Source organism: Triturus cristatus, chromosome 10, assembly GCF_964204655.1.
Source record: "Triturus cristatus chromosome 10, aTriCri1.1, whole genome shotgun sequence".
In the NCBI taxonomy this organism is placed as follows: domain Eukaryota; kingdom Metazoa; phylum Chordata; class Amphibia; order Caudata; family Salamandridae; genus Triturus; species Triturus cristatus.
Genome location: NC_140593.1, coordinates 947,271,850 through 947,292,784, shown reverse-complemented (window position 1 = coordinate 947,292,784; position 20,935 = coordinate 947,271,850). Strand labels below are relative to the sequence as shown.

General features: G+C 42.1%; 1 protein-coding gene across 1 annotated transcript in view; it reads left to right on the top strand.

Annotated features, from left to right (window-relative positions):
- The window catches only part of SEC22C (SEC22 homolog C, vesicle trafficking protein), a 186,484-nt gene that overhangs the window by 38,967 nt on the left and 126,582 nt on the right, over positions 1-20,935 (top strand). The window contains exons 3-4 of the mRNA XM_085628780.1: positions 8,592-8,803; positions 15,182-15,345. Of these exons, the coding sequence (XP_085484906.1) occupies positions 8,613-8,803; positions 15,182-15,345 (355 nt within the window). The 5' untranslated portion in view covers positions 8,592-8,612. The remainder of the gene's footprint in view (positions 1-8,591; positions 8,804-15,181; positions 15,346-20,935) is intronic.

Genomic DNA, 20,935 nt, shown 5'->3' with positions numbered 1-20,935 from the left:
AGCCCTCTGGTCTTTTTTTTTGTGCTGATTCGCAGAGGTACATTTTAGAGCCTTTTATCAAGACTGTTCTGAGGTGTTTTCAGAACCTATAGACTGCCCAGTATGATGTCTGACTCTTGGCTGAACATGAGCCTTTCACCAAGAGGTTTCACGGTTGGCTTAAGTACAGTACTATGCGAACCACTAGGGCCTACTGCCAGACGTTGCCCAATGTGCTTCAGAGTTCATAATGAAATTGGAGGTTGTGCGCCAGATTTTCTGTTTCCTCTGTTATTCCTCTCCTGGGATTGGGGGTCGAGGATATCAGGTGGCACAATGTTTCCAACTTTTCACATGGAAGCACTTTCTGGGGTGCCCATTAATGTTTTGTCACATTTTAACATGCACTTTGCCTTAGACATCTTTACGGCTTTATACCAGGTCTTCTCAGGCGGGTGTTTTTGTCCTCCTTCTCACTGTATCCTTTAAGAACTTTTTGTCTTCTTGAGTAATCCTCACACATTAAGAGACCACCTTTCGAAATCAATGCTCCAAGCTTTTTGTAGATGCCACATCTGAACAGGGAAACTGACTGGTCAGCTGGCAGATTTTAGCCTCTGAGCAGCAACTATTAGGTAACCATTGGAAAGCTTGCAGTAAAATTACTTTGCAGATTTCATGTTATCCCATGTGGAGCTCTGTGAGTTCTCTCAGTTTTTAGTCATTTGATGGTCCTTACTGTTATCATTGGGCTTGTGCTGGCCTTCAGTGCTTCTGGGTGCATTTGGTCCTCTCGCTGACATGACTGAGACCTCAGTTTTTGGAGCCAAATGTGCAACTTTTCCTGTACTTTGAAGTAGGCGCCCTCTCTGAGTCAAATTTTAACTTCTACCTGGGGCTTATGTCATTGGATGACAAGGGCCACACTCTTCCTCTGTGGATAGGGGCTTTAGTATGCCTCAAAAGGCCCAGTCTGGATTAGTCAAACCATCCACGGCAGAGCCATTCCAGTGAAGAGAGAGAGAAGGCTTTAATTGAAGTCTCTTTTGTTTGCAAACAGCAAAGCCCTATGTGCACTGATTGAGTATTGCAGCAGCTGTACCACACAAGTGGTTGGAACTGGTTTTCCATCTACTTGTGTGCCTCTCTTAGGGGAAATAGGTTGTTGGCAGGCAAAGCACATGCATTCCCCTTTCCCAGGATTCCTCTTCTCTGTGATCCTTGGCTTAGAGGGAAGGTCTTTGCGTGCAGACATGTAATTCATCTACATCTGGAAAGAGGTTTGTTCAGAAGTTGAGTTGCCAGAACCTTCCATCCTCTTTAGCTCTCACTTGAGTTGTCAGGGTGGCTGACAGAATCCTAGAGAAAGGCCTGTTGGCTTGATCTATGATGGTAATGGGATTTGGGTAATATGCCCCTTTCAGTGTGTGTGATCCAATCCAAATATTTGGTGCTCCAAAAAGAAGCAACTAAGTATTTTCTTATACCCTAACCCAGGGAAGATTATGCAAATAAATGTGTCTTTAAGGTATGGTGACCGGACCCTTTTGTGATCCCTGAGGCTTTTTCCGACGTATTCATAGGCTGGCCCTTATTTTTGTCCCTTGCAAGGACACATTAAGGTTTCACATCTTACTGCTCCTGCCAAACCCAGAAGTGGGAAAGGAGAAAAATGCTTTTCTTATGGGATCAGTACTGGGTCCTTGAGACATCGTAGACCAAGGGACTTTTGTTATGGCAGTCTGTGACTATCACCTTTATTCTGCTTTTCAGCTTTTTGCAAAGTGCAAAGACCCCTTTGTGTCATCATTCCTGATCTTGGAATGACAAAATCAAGTGGTGCCATCTCCTACATCACAGGACCTGTGTTAGTCTACTGCATGGGAAGATCCAGTAGTCTAACACAGGTCCTGTGATGTAGGATATGACCTGCCCATCAGCAGGTACCTTCCTGGCACAAGTCCTTAGTATGTCAGTAAGGTGAAATATTGCACAAGGGTGTAGTATTTTACATTGTCAGAGCATAAAGTTTATACTGACAGAAGTAAGCTGTGGCAATATGTGTCCAAGAAATCACTGTTCAGAACATATGGTTGGGTAATATCGCTGCAAGATATGCTATGACGGCACTTGATGGTCGCACTCATTAGAGCCGGGATCTCCAACTTTTTCTGCAGTGAGAGCTGTTCCTGATCAGTAAAAAAAAATTGACTAGAAGCACTATGACAGGGCTGCCATGTGTGTCAGTGAGAGTGTGGTCTTTGGGGATATATGAATATGTGTGCGCATGAAGAGGATATATTTGTATGGGTGACGAGGAGCCTGTGTTGTATCTACTTGCAGCTCATGATATACCTTTCACCATGTGTGGCACCGTTGCATATATAACACAAACATACAATCATTTTTCTTAAATGGGAGAAATTTGAAGTGCAGAGACATGTTCTGCAAACATTTTAAATATATGGAATATTTTTCTGCACTTTAAATTTCTCTCATTTAAAAAAAATTGATCTATTTTTCAATTATACTTATCGCACCGTGTCTACTGGCCACGGGGAGCAAGAGGCCTGCTGTTTGTAAATGGGACACTTTGAAGTTGGAGAAAATTAAAATGAAGCGTTAACTTAATCATTAAGTTAGCTTTTAATTTTATTTTTCTCCCATTTAAAAGCATTTAGAAACATCATTTTGTTCACAGCTCCAATACTGAGTTCACAAGGACTTTTATTTAAGAGTTAAATACCTTAGTGCTTCAGTTGTTTACCTCTGTGCCCCAGCTCCAGACTGGCTTCACGCTGCTTATTCTTAGGCCTTGCTTTCTGCAGCCTGATGATAATAATGTAAAATAAACACAGCCTTCCTTTAATTTTAAAAGGAACATATGACCTTGTGCTTTTTAAAAATGAACTGAAGACTGTGAGCTATTCTGAAGGTGTCTGGGAGCTACTGGGAGCTCGCGATTGATATTAGTATTAAATGGGACTACAGAACTAAGATGGATGTCAATCAAATGAAAATGGGACATTTTCGCCCTAAATTAATGCGGTAAAAGACTTGGGAGCATAAGGAAAATAACAGTAAACTCTAATAATGTAAATAACTTTGAAATGTAATCTTTGTGGATGTGGTGCCTTGTGTGCTAAAATATGTGGTCCTGATGAAGGAGATGATTACATAAAGTCCTAAAACGTCCGCTCTTGCACCAAAAGGGGGAACATGACTGTGCCACTTCAACATGAGCACTTTTGCCTCTAGTCACACTTTTGGGCATATTCTGATGGTTTATGAAGAAGTACAGTGTGATTGCTTAGTTTACTTACAGAGCACATTAAACAATTAAGTTTCAATCTATTTTTAATACAAACTAAACATTAGAAATCATTTAGTAAAAGTTTCTGTGGATACATGCTTTCATATGCAATGTATTAGCAAATTACGAATTGTCATGTAATCGACAAGCTACCTGGACTGATTAAGTTAGAGTGAGTGAGAATATTCTCTGTATGCATAATTCTCTAATTTCCCTCTATACATAATAATGGGTTGTAGCTGACACCATAACAAATTGTTTGGATCATAACATGTAGATTTTGGTGCATACTGAACAAAATGTGCATGTTTTTGATCCTATTAGGCATTTTCCCCAGTAAATATTGCCTCATCCTCCTCGACCTCTCAGCGGCGTTCGACACAGTCTCTCACCACACCCTAATACGCAGACTCCACGATGCAAGGATCTAAGACAAGGCCCTCGACTGGATCCGCTCCTTCCTCTCCGGCAGAACGCAGCGGGTCAGACTCCCCCCCCCCCCCCTTTCCTCTCAGACCCTACACTTACCACCTGCGGAGTCCCCCAGGGGTCCTTCCTCAGCCCTGCGCGCTCCAATGTCTACATGGCTCCGCTCACCCCCATCGTCAACCTACGGACTCAACATTGTGTCATACGGAAACGACACCCAACTCATCCTCTCCCTATCCAACGAACCCAAAACCGCCAGGCACAACTTTTGAGAAGGCATGGAAGCCGTCGCCAAATGGATGAAAAACAGCTGCCTACAACTAAACACCAACAAAACGGAAGTACTCATCATGGGCCCAAACCCCGACGCCTGGAACGACACCTGGTGGCCCCCCGCCTTCGGAAGCCCGCCCACCCCCACGGACCACGCACGCAACCTGGGAATCATCCTGGCCTCAGAGCTCAAAATGGACCGCCAGATCAACTCCGTCTCGTCCTCCTGCTTCCACACCCTCCTTCTCCTATGTAAGACCTTCAAATGGATCTCCCTCAAATACAGAAAGACCGTCATTCACGCCCTGGTCACCAGCAGGCTCGACTACGGCAACGCACTCAATGCTGGAATAAACAAAAACCTCACCCGCAAGCTACAGAACATCCAAAACGCCGCCGCAAGACTGGTCCTCAACCTGCCAAGACACTGCCACATCTCCCAGCACCTGCGCACACTCCACTGGCTCCCCATCGAAGCTAGAGTCACCTTCAAGATGCTAACCCACGCTTACAAGGCCCTCCACAACACCGGACCAGCATACCTGAACAGCCGACTCACTTACAACCACAGATTACTTTATAGTTAAGATAGACCTCTTCCACTTAAAACACTATTTCTGCATTGGCTGCTAAGGCTTCAGGGAGTGGCTGAAGGTATGACTATACCACACAGTTTTGAAGTTGCTGGGCTGGCTTCCCAGGAGCAAGCTTGGATGGCTGAACAGCACCGATATGATGTGTGGAGAAAGTTCAGTTTCTGTCTCTATGCTGTTCTTAGCAATAGCAGCATGAATAAAAGGGAGGGCTTTCTTACTGCCATTTCACGTGTCAGTGGAGTTAGCAAGCTTATTTTTACTGATCAATTGCTGACACCCAGTAGGAGCGGCAGAACAATGGGTAGGCACAGAGTTAGTAACTGCCTGTACATTTCTGGCCACGCTTTGACTCCTCAAAGTGCGGAATTTCTGGGTGCTTTGCATACAAGAAGAACTAAAACCTGAAATCGGGAGTTTTAGAAAATCGGATAGTTAGGAGGTTATGACTACTTATTCAGAATTAGACTACTAAATAAAGGGTCATATGTAGAAACTGGCCATCTAGGAGACAAAGTATATCAGCAGACCCTCTGACACTGTTTGATGACCGCTCATTACTTTCCTGGAAGTTCCAAAAATAAAACAATAATAGATGTATGCAAGGCCAGCCTGACTCAAATGCCAAGTAGAAGTGGAGGTGACAGCAAGTAAATATTATGTGAAAAGCATGCCATTCCTGCCAGTTCCAGGCAAGCCCGCACAGGTCAATAAAATAAGAAAAATGGACACTACTCAAGCAGTACACATATGGAGAGAGGTAAATGTTGCCAAAGTAAATACATTGAATGTTTAACTCTTTAGACTCTCTGATGTAGCTCTCCTTTAAGCTTGGGCGCCATTCTGGAAGCACCATTGGTGAAGTGACCTAATATTGACTTGCATTATATGCTGACTGGAATTAAGGGTGACCAATATGCTGGGACTATAGTTTGAAAAATATATTGGCAGTAGGATACTGTAAATGACATAATAATGATAATATTCAAATAAATTGCGTGTAAAACGTATAATATATTTTATTTTAAGTGATGAAAAACCGGCCTTTCAATACGTTCCCAGCTTAGAAGATGCCTATTCATAAACTCAACATTTGAGGTCCTGAAATCCATTTTTTGAATTCTTGAACAGCCTTGGAGTGTGAAGGTGCAGCATTGACTTTATCAGCTTTTTATAGCTATAATTTTTATCTTGTTTTTAGCTCTGGTCTTGGACACCAAATCTTTCCTCTTTGACCACCTTCTCCACAAGCATTGCATTGAATGTATATTGTTTGATCCTCTGAGGAGCCGTGCTTGAAAGTAGAATAGGCCATAGTAGATGGCTATTTTTATTCATATTGCTGTTTTTAGATGTCATTTCCTGTTAATGTGGTGTATCTGCGGATGCGTGGTATTTTTGTGCTATTTTGTTTCCCGGCCTGTAAAACCGGTAGTAGAATAATTCATATAAAAATGAAAACATAGAAACCACATTGGAGGAAACCAATTTATGGAAAACCAATTTTAATGAAAGACGATTTTAAGGAAATACAACAAAAATCAAAAATTAAAGCCTACATTTTGCATTTTAAAAGATAATTTTAAAGAAAGTCCACCATTACATTTAACTTGGGTTGGGTCTAGGTCTACTTTGGGGTTTCTGGGTTAAGGGATAGATCATGTTTAGGGTGATTAGGGGGTTACTAGAGGTCAGGAATAATTGGCGTTAGAGCATAGAATTGGATTTTTAGGGTTCAGAGATGAGTGGAGTGCAGGAGTGGTGAGGGCTTAGATGGGTTCATGGATGAGTGGTGTTTAGGTGTGTGCGGTGTTTTTAGGTTTCAGGGACGGGTGGAATGTTTGGTTTTCAAGAGCCTTTAGAGATCACGGATGGGTGGAGTTTAGGCTGGTGAGGGTTGTTAAGGTTTAATTATGGGTATTGTCTGGGGTGGTGAGGGGTTTTAAGGATTCAGGGATGGATGTAGTTTAGATGTAGAAATGGTTTTTAGGGTTCAGGGATGAGTAGTTTAGGGTGATGAGTTCTTATGGGTTATGAATGGCTGGTGTGTAAGAATGGTTAGGGTTTCAAAGATGGGTGGAGTTTGGGTGTGCTGAGGTGTTTTAAGGGGTATGGGATTGGTAGGGTTTAGGCGTAGAAACAGGTTTTATGGTTCAGGAATGGGTGGAGTTAGGGGTAGTGAGATTTTAGGGTTCAGGTGAAGAATGAGAGTGTAAAGATGGGAATGAGGCTAGTGATACCTAGTCCGTCCAGTGTTATGAGAATAGCCAGCATATTGTTTGAATGCTTGCAATCCTACCTTGAATGGTAACGCTTGATACATGGTACTTGGCAGGGTTGTGTATGCCCCATTATGGTAACGTAGAGAGAAATGCTACTTGTAACATCCTTCAAATGAACGTGAACACAACCAATTTTATTTTTGCATGGGAAAATGCTTGAATCTGCACAGGGGATCTGTCGCTGGATCATTAATGCCGACATACGCTGTATGGACTCGGCTGTCGGTTTTCACTTGAATGTTTTGAAAATTAAAAGTTAAAATGCCTTATTGCAGATCAGATGGGATTGCTGAAGACCCCCTTACGTCTGTCCATGTTCACATTTATATTACAGATTTGTTTCTTGTTTTAATTTTGAAAGTATCTCACCTGTGGACTCTTTCAAATTTTAAAATGAAATGCACCTTCGAAACGAAAGTGAAAAGTTAAGAGGTAAAGAGCTGAACAATGGAAAGATAACAAGGCTCAAATAAAGCCCTTTTAATCTGTGTTCCTGGCGAGATCTGATCTAGGGGTTGCAAGGATAGTGCCAGGGGTCGCAAAGGAGGAAGCCAGGAGTCGCCTCTGGCCTCTATCAACCCCTAAATGACATCCATGCATTCTGGATTATCTTCTTATGAGTATTTGGCTTTCATCATTCGGGTAATGTAGGACCTGGTGTAAACCATTTGAACACTGATTTAAAGTCAGAAGAAATAGATCTAACACTTCACTCTCAATGTCTTAGCACCAAAACAAACTATTGCCCTTATTTTGTCAACAGTTTGATTTTGCACTGTTTTATTTAATACACATTTGATTACTTTCAAAACACCGATGGGGCACCTTGTTCTAGCACAGGGCCATATTGGCTTATAAAGAGATATGCTATGATCCAATTACAAAATGATAAACGTGTTATTTTGGAGATGATTAACCGATGAGAAGCAGCATGTGCCATTCAAAAATGGTAATAAAAGAGTTCCTCTCTGGTTGCACTATGAGTTATTCAAGTCTGGCTCTGAGCAGAAACATATTGGCAAGTCAGTTATAGTGCGTCCTGCAATGGTATTAAGAGTAATAGATTCATTTTATACACAGTTTGTAGCCATCATGATGTTGTTCTTGACAATCAATCTTCCCCTTGAAGGTTCACAGGGTTATTTAGCACAGCAGCAATCACAGTCCCTAAAAATAAACAGATTAAATGACCGTTACAAAAGAGTTGTTTTTTTTATTATCATGTATTACAGTTTTATTTTAAGTAATGTGCAAAGAATAGTAGCAAACCATCATACGTCCTTCTATTGGTACAGAATGTCTACATAGTTATGATCAATTCCTGACCAGATGTATTTTCCATGGCTGAGGACAGTGTCTGATTGGGAGCAATAGTGTAATACACTGGGATGATGGCTTATTACATAGGCATGTGTACCGCCTGTTCACCGTGCCTATTGCAGAACTGATCAGAGACTGTCAGCCTAAAACCATTCCAAGGGAGTTACATTGAGTTGCTTTTGCTTGAGTAATAAATGCATCTACTATTTAGAAAGATACAAAGTTATTTCAGAGCTTTGTCAAATCACAGATATATTGTGGCTGCTTTGTAACAGCTGTTTCACAGTGTGATGCCCATATTGATCATGTTAATATTGTGTGTCTTTTTTGTTCTGTACAAACAAAAGATACGCATCACATTCACAGAATGTAATTGTTCTTGTATTCCTTATTATTTTATAGAATTTGTCTCCATGACTTCCCATGTGGACAATGTCCATGATCCTCTTTGCCTGTGTCGTACGGGTAAGGGATGGACTTCCACTTTCAGCTTCCACGGATTTCCACCAGAACAGGGACTTTGCAGAGTGCAAACGAAAGCTGAAAGCTCTATCTGTGTCTCTAGCCAGGGGTCCTGATCGCGGCACCGCAGAAGGATGCCATCTCAGTATACAGTAAGGATATGATTGCTGCTTTTCTAACATTTATTATTAACATAGAATTAAAATGCAATATATATCTTATTGACTTTGCACATATGAAATATGTCAAAAGATGTTCGTTAGATAATACAGCAACTAATCAAATCCATTATAATATCCATATGATAATTGTTGTTACAAAATTCTCTATCTCGAATGCTTTTTGTTCCTTGTCCTGTTCTCCTCCTTTTCCAACCAAGGGGTCGATTCCGATCCTGGAGAAATATTCCCCGTACGAATCGTATCCGGATTTGTTTTCGTACGAATCGTACAAGTCCCGTACAAACTGACAAGTACGATTCGTATGTAAAAAACACCATACGAATCGCATTGGGAATATACCCCGACACGTCTTCGGGTCGGAAAAAGTGTCCGACACATCCCCGGACGTTTTTACGTACGACTCGGCAAACCGAAGTCCGAACGCGCAAGTACGATCCGTCCCGTCCGTCCGAATCCACAACCGTATGGTAAAAACACCGTACGGAGCGGACCTCCACAGCAACCATGGAGTCGTCCAAACATGTGCCCGCATACGCGCCGAACAACCCCCCATGTCCGCGCCATCCCCCCAGCCCCCCCGTATGTCCGCGCCGTCCCCCCAGCCCCCCCTGTATGTCCGCGACGTCCCCCCACCCCCCGTATGTGCGATGCGGACCCCCACCCCACCCCCCCGTATGTATGGTGCGGACCCCCACCCCACCCCCCGTATGTACGGTGCGGACCCCCACCCCCCCGGTATGTACGGTGCGGACCCCCACCCCCTGTATGTATGGTGCGGACCCCCACCCCACCCCCCGTATGTACGGTGCGGACCCCCACCCCACCCCCCCGTATGTACAGTGCGGACCCCCAGCGTGTAGCACTGGGGGTCCGCACCGTACATACGGGGGGGTGGGGTGGGGGTCCGCACCGTACATACGGGGGTGGGGTGGGGGTCCGCACCGTACATACGGGGGGTGGGGTGGGGGGACGCCGCGGACATACGGGGGGCTGGGGGGACGTCGCGGACATACGGGGGGGGGCTGGGGGGACGTCGCGGACATACGGGGGGCTGGGTGGGTGTCCGGCGCGTACCGGGCCCCCTTTTCCTCACGCTTCACGGCGTACTTAGCTTTACCGGCACTTTTTGTGTGCCGTAAAAATATAGCCGTCCGGAGTGCTGTCGGTACGAATCGTACTTGCTGGTACGTAAAAAGCTGCCTAACTCCGTCCGCATGTCGCGTACGCGCCGTCCCGGATCACATTTGTATGTGTTTTTGTGTCGGTCGGTGTTTTGTACGAATCGTACGGAAATGGTGTTTCCGTACGAATCGTACTTGCATGTTTGTATGGTGTTTTTACCGGGTACGAGTCGGACGGAGAAAACGCTCTGACCGACGGTTCGTACCCGGTTTCTCCAGGATCGGAATCGACCCCCAAGTTGTGACTCTGCTTTCTCCAGTTCAGGCCAGACAACTGCTCTAAAAATATGGTAATGTTTAAAAAAACTTTCGGAGCCGCCTTTTTTGCTTAACTAACTGTTAGGTACGCTATTAGTTCTGGAATGTTTCACTTTCTCTTTTGATAGGGATGTTCCTATATCTGCTTTAAAACAACTCTGGTCCACCTAATGTATATATAGATCAAACAAACATCTAGGTACCATTTTGAAATCCTCCCATTGCCATCATTTCCCACATTTAGTATATTCCCCACTAATGCATTCTAGTGAAACATCCATCTATGCAGTCTTTGGTTACTCACACAGTCAGTCCTAAACCTAATCAAGGTCCCTCTCTTACATATGGCTTGAATCGGCAGCACCCTAGTGGCTCAGATTATAGGACTCCATCTTTGTACACGTGTGCATCAACTCCAGGACACAAACGAGTCCCACTGACCCATGCACTTCGAATAAACATCCCTGTAGTAAAATGTTGGTTCTGACGATATTTATAAATTTAATATGCATTTATCCAGGCTGTGGCTTATCAGATTTATACAGGATTGGGGCATTTGTGTGTGCACATTGATATATAAATACAAAGCAATCTTCAATAATGAGTGCCTTTAGAATACACATATGCGTAGGGTTCTTGGGCACATGCTTGCGGGCTCAAAATATCTAACTGAAATACAGAAGCATACCCAACCAAGACGTAACCTAACCCTGAAATGCTTTCCATTTCATTTTTTTTCCACAACAAATGTTATTGAGTTTTGACACTGACCTATTGCCTTGTGGGCCGGCAAATAAACACAACATATCCATAGGCATTAACAAGAACCTGCAAGTCTGAGTCCCCCCCGCCCTCCCCACCCAGAATGCAACTCCGTGACACATAGCATCAACATCAACTTGAACAATGGTCACCCTCCTTTCTAACCCCCTCCTCCGCCCTCATACGTTTGAATCTTCTCATCCATCCATGATCTCAAGGAACGACAAGGGTCCAGCACAACGCCTCTATAATCTGCCCATCTCTGCCTAATCTTGGGGTGTTTCTGCAGACACCCCTCACCTGGTACACCGCGACCTAGAGTCCCAGACGCATGCAATGATCCATCGCCTTTTTCCAGGTCAGGTCACAAGGGAAGGGGGGCCTCGACCTTTCATGCCCTGTGTATATTCCACTTTGCCGAGGTCGATCCCAAACCATTTCATTTTTTTAAACCACAAGCATTATCACTGCTAGTCAAACTAGTCAGTCAACTGGACTCGTCTCAAAGAATGAATATTAATATTTCAAGTTTTTGACAGACAGCAAAACTTGCTTTATATGATTTTATTTTATTTGAAAACAGATTAAACTCCATTAGAATGACGTATATAAATATAAAATATGTAAAAACATCAAATGCCTATGGATTGAGAACCTGCCTCAAAGTGTAATGTGCCTACATGCAAGCAGTACAGTTGCAGTAAAACACTTAAAAATAATAATAAATAAAACGGAACACAAAAACAGTAACAAAAACATACCCAGGATGCTAAAATACCACCTCCAAGACTTATATAGATATATATATGTCAGTAGAGTTGCACTCGCATATTATAATTGACTTATCCTCTTGATCACTTTCCCAATTAAGAAGGCCATTAATTCACCCAGAACATAGAGAAATTAGGCCTATAGAATATTAGCCCTTCTATAAAGAAGATACGGCTCAAGCGACCTAACCATCAAATGTTGTAAGGCGGTCGTAAGCGGCAAATGAAAAGGGGTAGCTTGTTTTGATTGAACTGATGTGAAAATGATACCTTCCCTAAAGATCCTTCTCCCTCTCTCTGCTTGATATTGTTTTAAAGTGTTTCACCTAAATTCAACGCAGTAAGGGGGCTGTAAAGGAAGAAGCCGGATGGCCCCTCATCTCAAGCAATCTAATTTGGAATGGGATTTCTCCCACCTGCTCCCTTTGCCGCGGAGTAGTGTGTCCCAGCAGATTCTCTTATACGGGTGCGGTTTGCAGATCATGCAAGTCCTGCTCAGCCAAATTAGCCATGCACCACTCCATGTCTGAGCTGATTAGCGCCTTCAGAGTACTCCCAAGTCATGAAAAATTTCAAATTTGTGCTCATACATGAAAGGACACACAAACGGTCGCTCGTTCCCTCTCTATTACAGGTAAAATGAAAAAATAAATAATATACACAAAAGCAAAACCTCCAAAAATCAAAATTGAACATACAGGAGTGGCCTTCCCACAGTGCCATATACCAAAATCCACATCATAAAATTAGCACATTTGAACAGTTCTTTCTAGAGGTTGTAGTGGTTTCCCTTCTGGATCCACTTTGGTTCTCCCCCTAGTTTCACGTTTTAGATATTTTAGGCTGGTTTTGTTTAGCAAGGTCTTATTTTTTATATATTTTTTGTATAATATTGTTCTAGGAATGAGCTGCACATGTTGCTTGTTTTCACTAGTCTTTTCCCTCATGTAGTCTGAACTTTCGGTTCAAGGTCAGAGTGTACAAAACAAGATAGTGCACTGTTATGTTGTTCATTCAAAGACAGCACAGCTTCTAAAGTTTAAACTCCACATTGTGCCAGGGCTTTATTTCTAACGTAGTGGTTTTTATTATATAAAAAGTGTCCTGTCCCATTTTGGGTCAGAGAGGAGCATTCCCGCTGTGGTGACCATTGTGGAACACTTACAGTACTCGACATGCGCAAGCTGAACTTACATCCCAGAACGAGGGATTAACCAGCTACCATAATATCCAGCTTTGGGGGTTAACACTATCACCATGCTCACTATCACCATGCTCTCAGAGTAGGGGTAGATATAGATAGGCAAATACTTTTACCATGGTTGAAATATTAATTCTCTTTACCATGTTCATAATGCTGGATATATTTTTCTGCTTCGTTTGCCTAATAATTGCAGATATTGTATTGTATGCTAGATTACGATAGTTGCAATACATGTATTGTAAACTCTCTTTGTGTCTTTCTTGTGTTTACCCTTTGCATGCATGAGTAAACAACGAAAGGGGTAAGATCTGATTCCACTATTCCCTTGGGAAACGGAGTGTCATGTTCGAGGTTGCCAAAATAACTTGTTACTCTGGGAAAGTTAGGAGTTCAGGTGAGGCACTGTGAGCCAGTCAGGAATTGGGTAGGCAGGTTTGAAGGGGGTAGATGGACACATTCCCTACATCTTGATGGCCTGTCTTCTAAATACAGAGGCCTTCTTTCCGTAGTAGGATTCGTATAACAAGGTAATTGTTAAATTTAGTTTGAAAATGTAAGTATTGTCCTATTGGTTATGTTTATATTCCCATACGGGACTATGATTTAGTATCAGATTTTAGGGTACCACAGGAGACTTGGAGCTATCATTTCCCATTAGGCCTGTATCTGAAGCCTGAAATAGTTGAGGGCACCAGATCTCTTGTCCCACTTTTGGTGGAATGTTCCAGAAGAGGTTTAGTCAGACTTCGGAGAAACAAATCGAGCTACCCGCTCAACTACAAATATGTGTAGAAATTGATGGACTAAGTCCAAGTAATTTTTGTAACTGGTATAAGGAGCTTATGCTAAGAGTAGTTGCCTGTTTGAAGGATGAATATAAGAAATTCCATGGTGCAAACATTACTAAATTCCACCAAAATAACAAAGGAGTAACCTGGTTTGATTCCCAGTGCCAGCCATTAAAAAGGAAACTGAGAAGAATACGATCGGGGAAGGATGGGCATTTCAACAGTCAGCGAAAGAGTGAGCTCAATAGGGTCAATCAGAAATGTAAGTCGCCAATTAAGCAGAACAAGTGAGATTTGTTTGTAGGAAAGTGGCAAGAGATGTTTACGGTAATTCAGTCTAAAAATGCTAAAGAAAATTGGAAGCTTGTGCAAGATGGTACATGCTTGCATACGATAAAAGCCAATTGTAAAAGCCAATTGTGTGGCCTCCTAAATTAAGTGAATAGAATTTCTTGAATAGAGATGTAGTAGTGGGTACCCTGTTTGTTCTATAACAGAGTATTCATATGATGGGGATTTTTTTAGTATGTTGATCAAAAGAATTCAGGAAACGATCACCGCATTGAGGCTGACTAGGGCAGCAGGTCTAGATTATTTGCCCTCTGACTAGTAACATTAGTAGCTACTGGTGGGCATCCCTGGTTCAAGTACTTTTGAGAAAAGAATATATTTCCCTGTAAAAGTTACCAATGCAGCCAGTGAAACAAATATATAGTTTTTGAAAATACATGCAATTAGAGCATTTCAATAAGTAATGTCATTCTTTGGCAAAAACATGAATTCGTATTCCCATGCGTATAGTCAGCTCCTCCATTGTGGCAGAGGAACATCTCCCCACTAGGTAGCAGCAGATTTAAACAGATGAAAAATATAAAAAATATAATAAACCAATTTTATTATCTTTTTATTTTTCTTCTTACCTGCAGGCTGCCAGAGTGTGCGGGGGGTGATGGGCACTACTAACTGCACATGAAGGTTTGTCCTGCCGTTTAGGCCGGCCAAGCCGTCATGCACACTTAGCATTTCTCCACCGGCTCTGTTGTACAGCCGGGTGGAGAAAACTCCCAGGCACTGTCTGAGCGGCGAACCAGGCTGCTCAGACCAATCCTGGTGCTGCTCTCATACTGGGAATAGTATTCCTAGCATGAGAGCAGGAAAAGGATCTGGAAACCTGCGCTGTGTGCACCAGCTCTGGAGTTGAGGTTCGGGAGAGGAGCAATGCAGTGACCACTGTACCAGGTAAGTAAACTTTTATATTAAAAAAAAAAAGATTTAGTCCTTATTTTTGTATCTCCCCTTCCCTCTGCCCTGTCTACCCCACCGCTGCCGATCCCAAGCAGCTGCTACTGCTCAAAGGTAATTTTAACATTTCCCTCTTTCTTCAGTTTTCACACTTTCGGCGATGTCTCCTGCATGAGTATCTGCTCAAGCAACTATCCTGCAGCCCTAGCGTTTTGCTTTCTGGAAGAGCTCCAGTGGAAATTTATCTCAACATATGACAGCACAAGCATAAGCTTGGCATCCAGGCCTTATGCCTTCTTGGAATTTGGTAAGTGACTTAATGGTACTTCCCTTGCTTTCATTACAGTATTTCTCTATTTCAAAACATGGCTCACCTTTTTATATAGGAGTTGTTTTCTTCTGCTATGGTATTAGAATGCAGGCAGAGCTATGTATTCAAAATATTAACTCTTTTAACTGAAGGTATGACATTATTCCAATGTTCTGGTGAGTTTTAAGAAAAGTGATTCACTTTCCTTATGCACTTCTCGAGTTCACCCCGGAAGAATGACGTTGTGGGTATGTATATTTTCATAAGGGACTCAATGTTTTTTTCTCTAAAGGAAAACACTCATGAAAAATGTAAATAAGTAAAAATTAATGCGCCCCTCCTCCTTCACACCTTTCCTGCCTCTGTCCTTTCATAACTTTAAGTAGTATGATCCATGTGAAAAGCATGAGGAAAGGCAGCTCATATCCTTATAATGCAATATTAACATCAATCTAAATGAACTGCAGGTAGGGCCTTGCTAAGCTACCATCAGTCTACTTGTGCAATTCAGACTCTGCCCGGTACTGACTATTAAAGTGAGTCTTGTCCATTGCAGTTTATAAGAAGGCAAAATGCTCACAGCACCTCCTATCTCTTATTCAGTAGTAGTTGGTCCTCAGTTAGTCCTCACTTTGGATCTCAAACAAAAAGAACAGCAGATGATAGTGTGCAATCCTGATGCAGCGCTGGTTCTTTGCTTTACCAGGGCCAGCAGCCTGAACACATAGTAAGCCCTATTGGCAACAGGTGTTGCCTCTGCATCATGGTGCAAAGGACCAAGCTCAATATGCCAGAGACAATGTAGGGTTTCCACCTGCTACTGAAGACAATTCAGAGGTGTAAGTAGCACTGGGCCCATCTCGTCCATCAGCATTATCAAGCAATCACTACCAGAAGTACAAAAGAACACAACACGAGTTACAAATGGAACGCTCTGTGCACCATGCATCCGTCTCACTCTGTCTGCTACTGCACTCTGTATTTTCTGATTGAGTCCAAAATGTTGGATTTCTGCAAGGTTACAATATGAGATTCCAGTGAAAGACATGCTTAACTTGGAGAATGGGCCAAATGCTAGCACTCCATCGAATCTTTCAACTGGTGATGTCTCCCCGAAGAGTGTGGTGCTTGCCCACATTTTTCATCAGCGAGGATGTACTCTGCCTGTAACTGACACCTCTTCAGTGTGGGCCTTAGGTAGGTGCAGTAGTGTTTGCTGGGACACAGTGCCTTCAGTGTGTAGTAGTAGTATTTCTAGCCAACTCGGGCATGTCCTCCAAAGGACCTCATAAACTTTCTTTTTTAAAAAGGCGCTGTGGATGATTATGCTGAGACATGAAGGGCAGAATTATTGTTTTTAACAGAACTTCTCTTCTATATAAACTAAAAAAAAAAGTAAAAATCTAAGAAAGCACAGTTCCAAACTTCTGTTGCTTAAAAAAGACTACTTCAAAAGTAAGTTTTTTTTTGTTTTCTTGACTGAATTGCACACAAGGTACAAACTAGAGCTGATCTTTTCTTAAAAACGCTCCTTATTTATTTCTATTGTAGTTTCATTTTGCCAAATGATTGGGGGTGGAAAGTGGGGAAATGGCAGTAAAATTGACAATTTCTCAGTGCTTTTGGTGTTTTCAGCTACGGCCAATGTGAATAGCAGCTTCTGATGTTTTAGCACGAGGGAACGAGTTGGGATATTGAATACTTAGTGAGTCCTCCCAATCATTACGTATTCAAAAATTCCTTGGCACCTTATGGGATATTTCTAATACGAAATTAGTGAGTCTATAGACTCTGCTCTTCCTTCCCTCAATGGCCATTAGGCCTTCAGCACAATAGACCTGCTCTTCCCTCTGGTTTCGCAATGGAGGAAAGAGCATTGGTTTCTGGGATATTGATATACTTGATAAATGCAGCTGATGTGGTCACATTCATTTCACGTTCAAAAATGGCCTGTTAGCTCTGTGTGGAATTTATTCTCACTCTGCCCCCTAATGCTATGTCTGGGTGCTGGGTTGGTCAGCTTGGACACTTTCCAAAGGCCTATTCTTTGAAGGAATTCATTGACAAGTTCCCTTCCTTTAATCTGAACTCTGGGTGATTGAATGGTGATCAGAACTTTGCAGAGGGAAAGTTGATTTTGAATGAAACATCAACAATGGGTGGCATTTATCTCACTCAAAAGCCACTTAATTTTCATGGGTGCTGGACATCCAAAATCAATGAATCGAAATATTTATAGAGTGCACAGCTACTCAAACGAGTGTTCCGGCGCTAGGGTATGTTGGCCACCAAGGAAGACAATTACCAGTAGGCAAGATCAAGCACCCATGTTTTCAGGGTGTGTTTAAAGAAGCCCTCATCTTTCATGTCCCGTAGATAAAGAGGGAGAGAATTCCAACCCAGAGCAGTAAGAAACGAAAAGGAGGAGCTGCTCATCTCTTCTTTTTGATTTTAGGGACAATTGTCAACCTGGCATCAGAAACATGCCAGGTTCTTACTGGAAGGTAAGGTGTAATCCTATTGGCCAGGTACCGTGGCCCTGACTGATGGAAGGCTGTGTGGGCTAGGGCTAGCATACGCCCCTTGAACTGCACTCTCTTATAACTGATAGCCAGTGCAACTCCTTGAGGTGAAGATTGATATGATCACTTTTCTGAAGATTTATTAGGAGCTGGGCAGCGGCCTTCTATACCAGCTGAAGTCTTATAAGTTGGTAAGCCCCAAAAGACAGCATTTGCATAGTCCAGCCGTGAGGTAATGAGGGTGTGTATTACTATTTTCTGGCACTGCATGGGTAGCAGAAATAAAAACGTTTTTAGTGATCTAAGAAGACCTAAACAAATGCCTACCACGCTGTCCACCTGGGGACCAAAGGACAGACTGTTATCAAACTTTACCACCAAGTTACATTCTGTTGTGGTGGGGGTGTGGGAAGGTGGAACAGAACTGGGCCAGTAATCACCGTTCCCAGAATGGAACGGAGTACCAAAGGCCAGAATTTCAGTTTTGCTTGTATTGCACTCTAAGCTGCTCATAGGCATCCATTAAAATACACCTTAAAAGCAGGCCCTAAATTTACACTGAGAATTAGAGATGTTTCTGCCCATGTTGAAGGATCTGTGTGTTGTCGGCATAGGACACCAACTGTGTGCCGAAGGATTTCCCCAAGACTGCCAACAAAGTCTTATCATATGGCATGTTATCATATATTATCATATCAAAATGTGTCCTCATCCTTTAAGAAAACGAATAGATTACTTTTGGCGATAACTACCATCACTGCATTTTTTTCATATTTTGTCAGAACTGCGTCTTCATTGTGGAGGCCAGATTTTTACTGACTGACATACATAATTTAATTAATAAAACATTGCACTGAAACACCCTGTACTTTTGTTTAAAATTCTTAGGTCAGCAACACTGCATTTTAGGTCAATCTACCTATTTAAACAAAAGAAGAAATCTGTCGATAAACATATCAACCTGAATAAATGGCAACACTCCTCATGATCCGGTGTTCTGCTAGAAATGTACATCTCATTTGTTGACCATTGTTTGCACCTCCCAATCGTTATCCACGGTCCTTGCCTCTTACCATATATTATGCAGTGTGACAATACACAGTTACAATTGCATTTCAGCAGATCTAGCCCTCTTGTGAGTTTAATGTCTTACGTAGCATCAAAGAAATCAGCCAGTACCATCGGCTTCCTGACAAGAGTCAGACGTTAGGGTTTTGTTTAGTATTCACCCTCCTGGCATTTGCTTACACTAGTTACAATAATTGTACAATCTGAGCCCTCTACTCATGTCACAGTATTAATTGAACATCAGACTATAAGGACATGGAAATGGAAGAACTAGTTGAAGAAAATAGTGACTTGTAGTTGGGTTAATGAGGCCAACAAGGGAGCAGGGGCGTGAGCAAAATGGGAAGGCATGAGCGAAGAACAAGGAGTTTACAGATTTCCGAAATGTAGGTCTTTTCAAAATTGTTTTCTAGCAGACTAGGATTCCTGAAGTTTTAAGCACCCCCAAATCATGTAGTCCAGTCAGTTGCTAAGACTATTTAGACATGTATTCTGCTTAAAATTCCCACACTGCTATATTTGATAAACATTAAGGTTATGATGGCTGTAATTAACTGTTTTGTTATAAGGTTATGTAATTTTGCAAAGCAGGGTTTGATAGATAGCGGGGGCAATGAGAAAATGTGTTAATACCAAACCCAATAAGGACGTCAAAGAAGTTGGTTATCACTTGGGGCTCCCATTAGAAGAACATTGAATGGTTGTTAACAGCTTCAACATATTTGTCATTTCTCTTATTTGTATTTATTTCTGGAGTTCAACTGTTTTTTACAACTCTGTCAGACAATTGTATACTCTCCTCTTTCCAGAATAGCCTCAAACATGTATCTAGGTATTAGTGCATTCTTGTGCAAAGGTGAGGCACTTTTGATCATGACTTTACATCAAACCGCTGCATGTTGGACACAGACAAAGTTCTTTGCCACCCTTGTCCACATTTATATATGTAGGTATAGGCACAGGCACTCAGCCATGTGCTTTTCCAAATTGTTCATATATTAATGCTGTTTGCGTTTTTTTTAACAACCTTATGTTCACTAATATTAGATCCATCTGTGATTGATAGCTATTGATAGTCAACTTAAGTAATCTGTTTCTTTGCCTCCTCTTTTATCATTTGGTGTTGTGTCAACAGCATAAGCTAGCAGTAATTGTCCATAATTGTCCATAATATAATCTGGCATTGTCAGGCACCTAACTTTCTTTGTGAAATCCAGAAAGAATATATGTAATCTCTTTCAATACATCTGGTTGTTTACATTATGCCACACCCACAAGACCCTGTGTATTAGATGGACTGTGTCTAACTGGCTTCAAGGGTGAGGAGTAAGTTGTCATAATATGTTTATTCCTTAACTCATCTCAGACCTTCGAAGTCAGATTCTTAGTTAGGTTAAGGTCTAGCAAATATAGCCTCCCATTGTTTGGTGAAAGTGCAATACATGTATCCTTAATCCAAATGCCACCATGTCTTGGCTGATGCCTCCTGGTTTCATTCCAAACGTTCCGATAGCTTGTCTCTATATCTACAATTGTTTCTCAGGGTACATTCGTTGGCCTTCCTCCCTGGACAAGGCTAAAATGTGTTCAGTTACTGTAGAGCAGCATCTTTTCAAGAACATCGACCCGAAAAGAGTGTTATGAGTGATAACCTTATACATTTATTAATTTGCTATTCTAATTTTCCAGGATAGTAAACCACTACCTCAGTCTTCAGGATACTACTTCTTTGTCAGTTTTTTCTAATTGCCTTTAGATAAAATAGTTTATGAAGTGCATAGTATACACTTGTTGCTCGAATGTGAATTTACTTTGAAGAAACAAAGACAAGATGCATTTGGCAAAGCTGGAACAGTTGGTTTAATTAAACATTACGGGTGGGAGCATACCTCAAAGGACAAATGATTTGAGCTCCATTATGAGCATTTCTTGGTCTTTGACTGGGTTAACCGAGACATTTTGAACATGGTGTTGACCAGGATATTGTTTATTTTTTG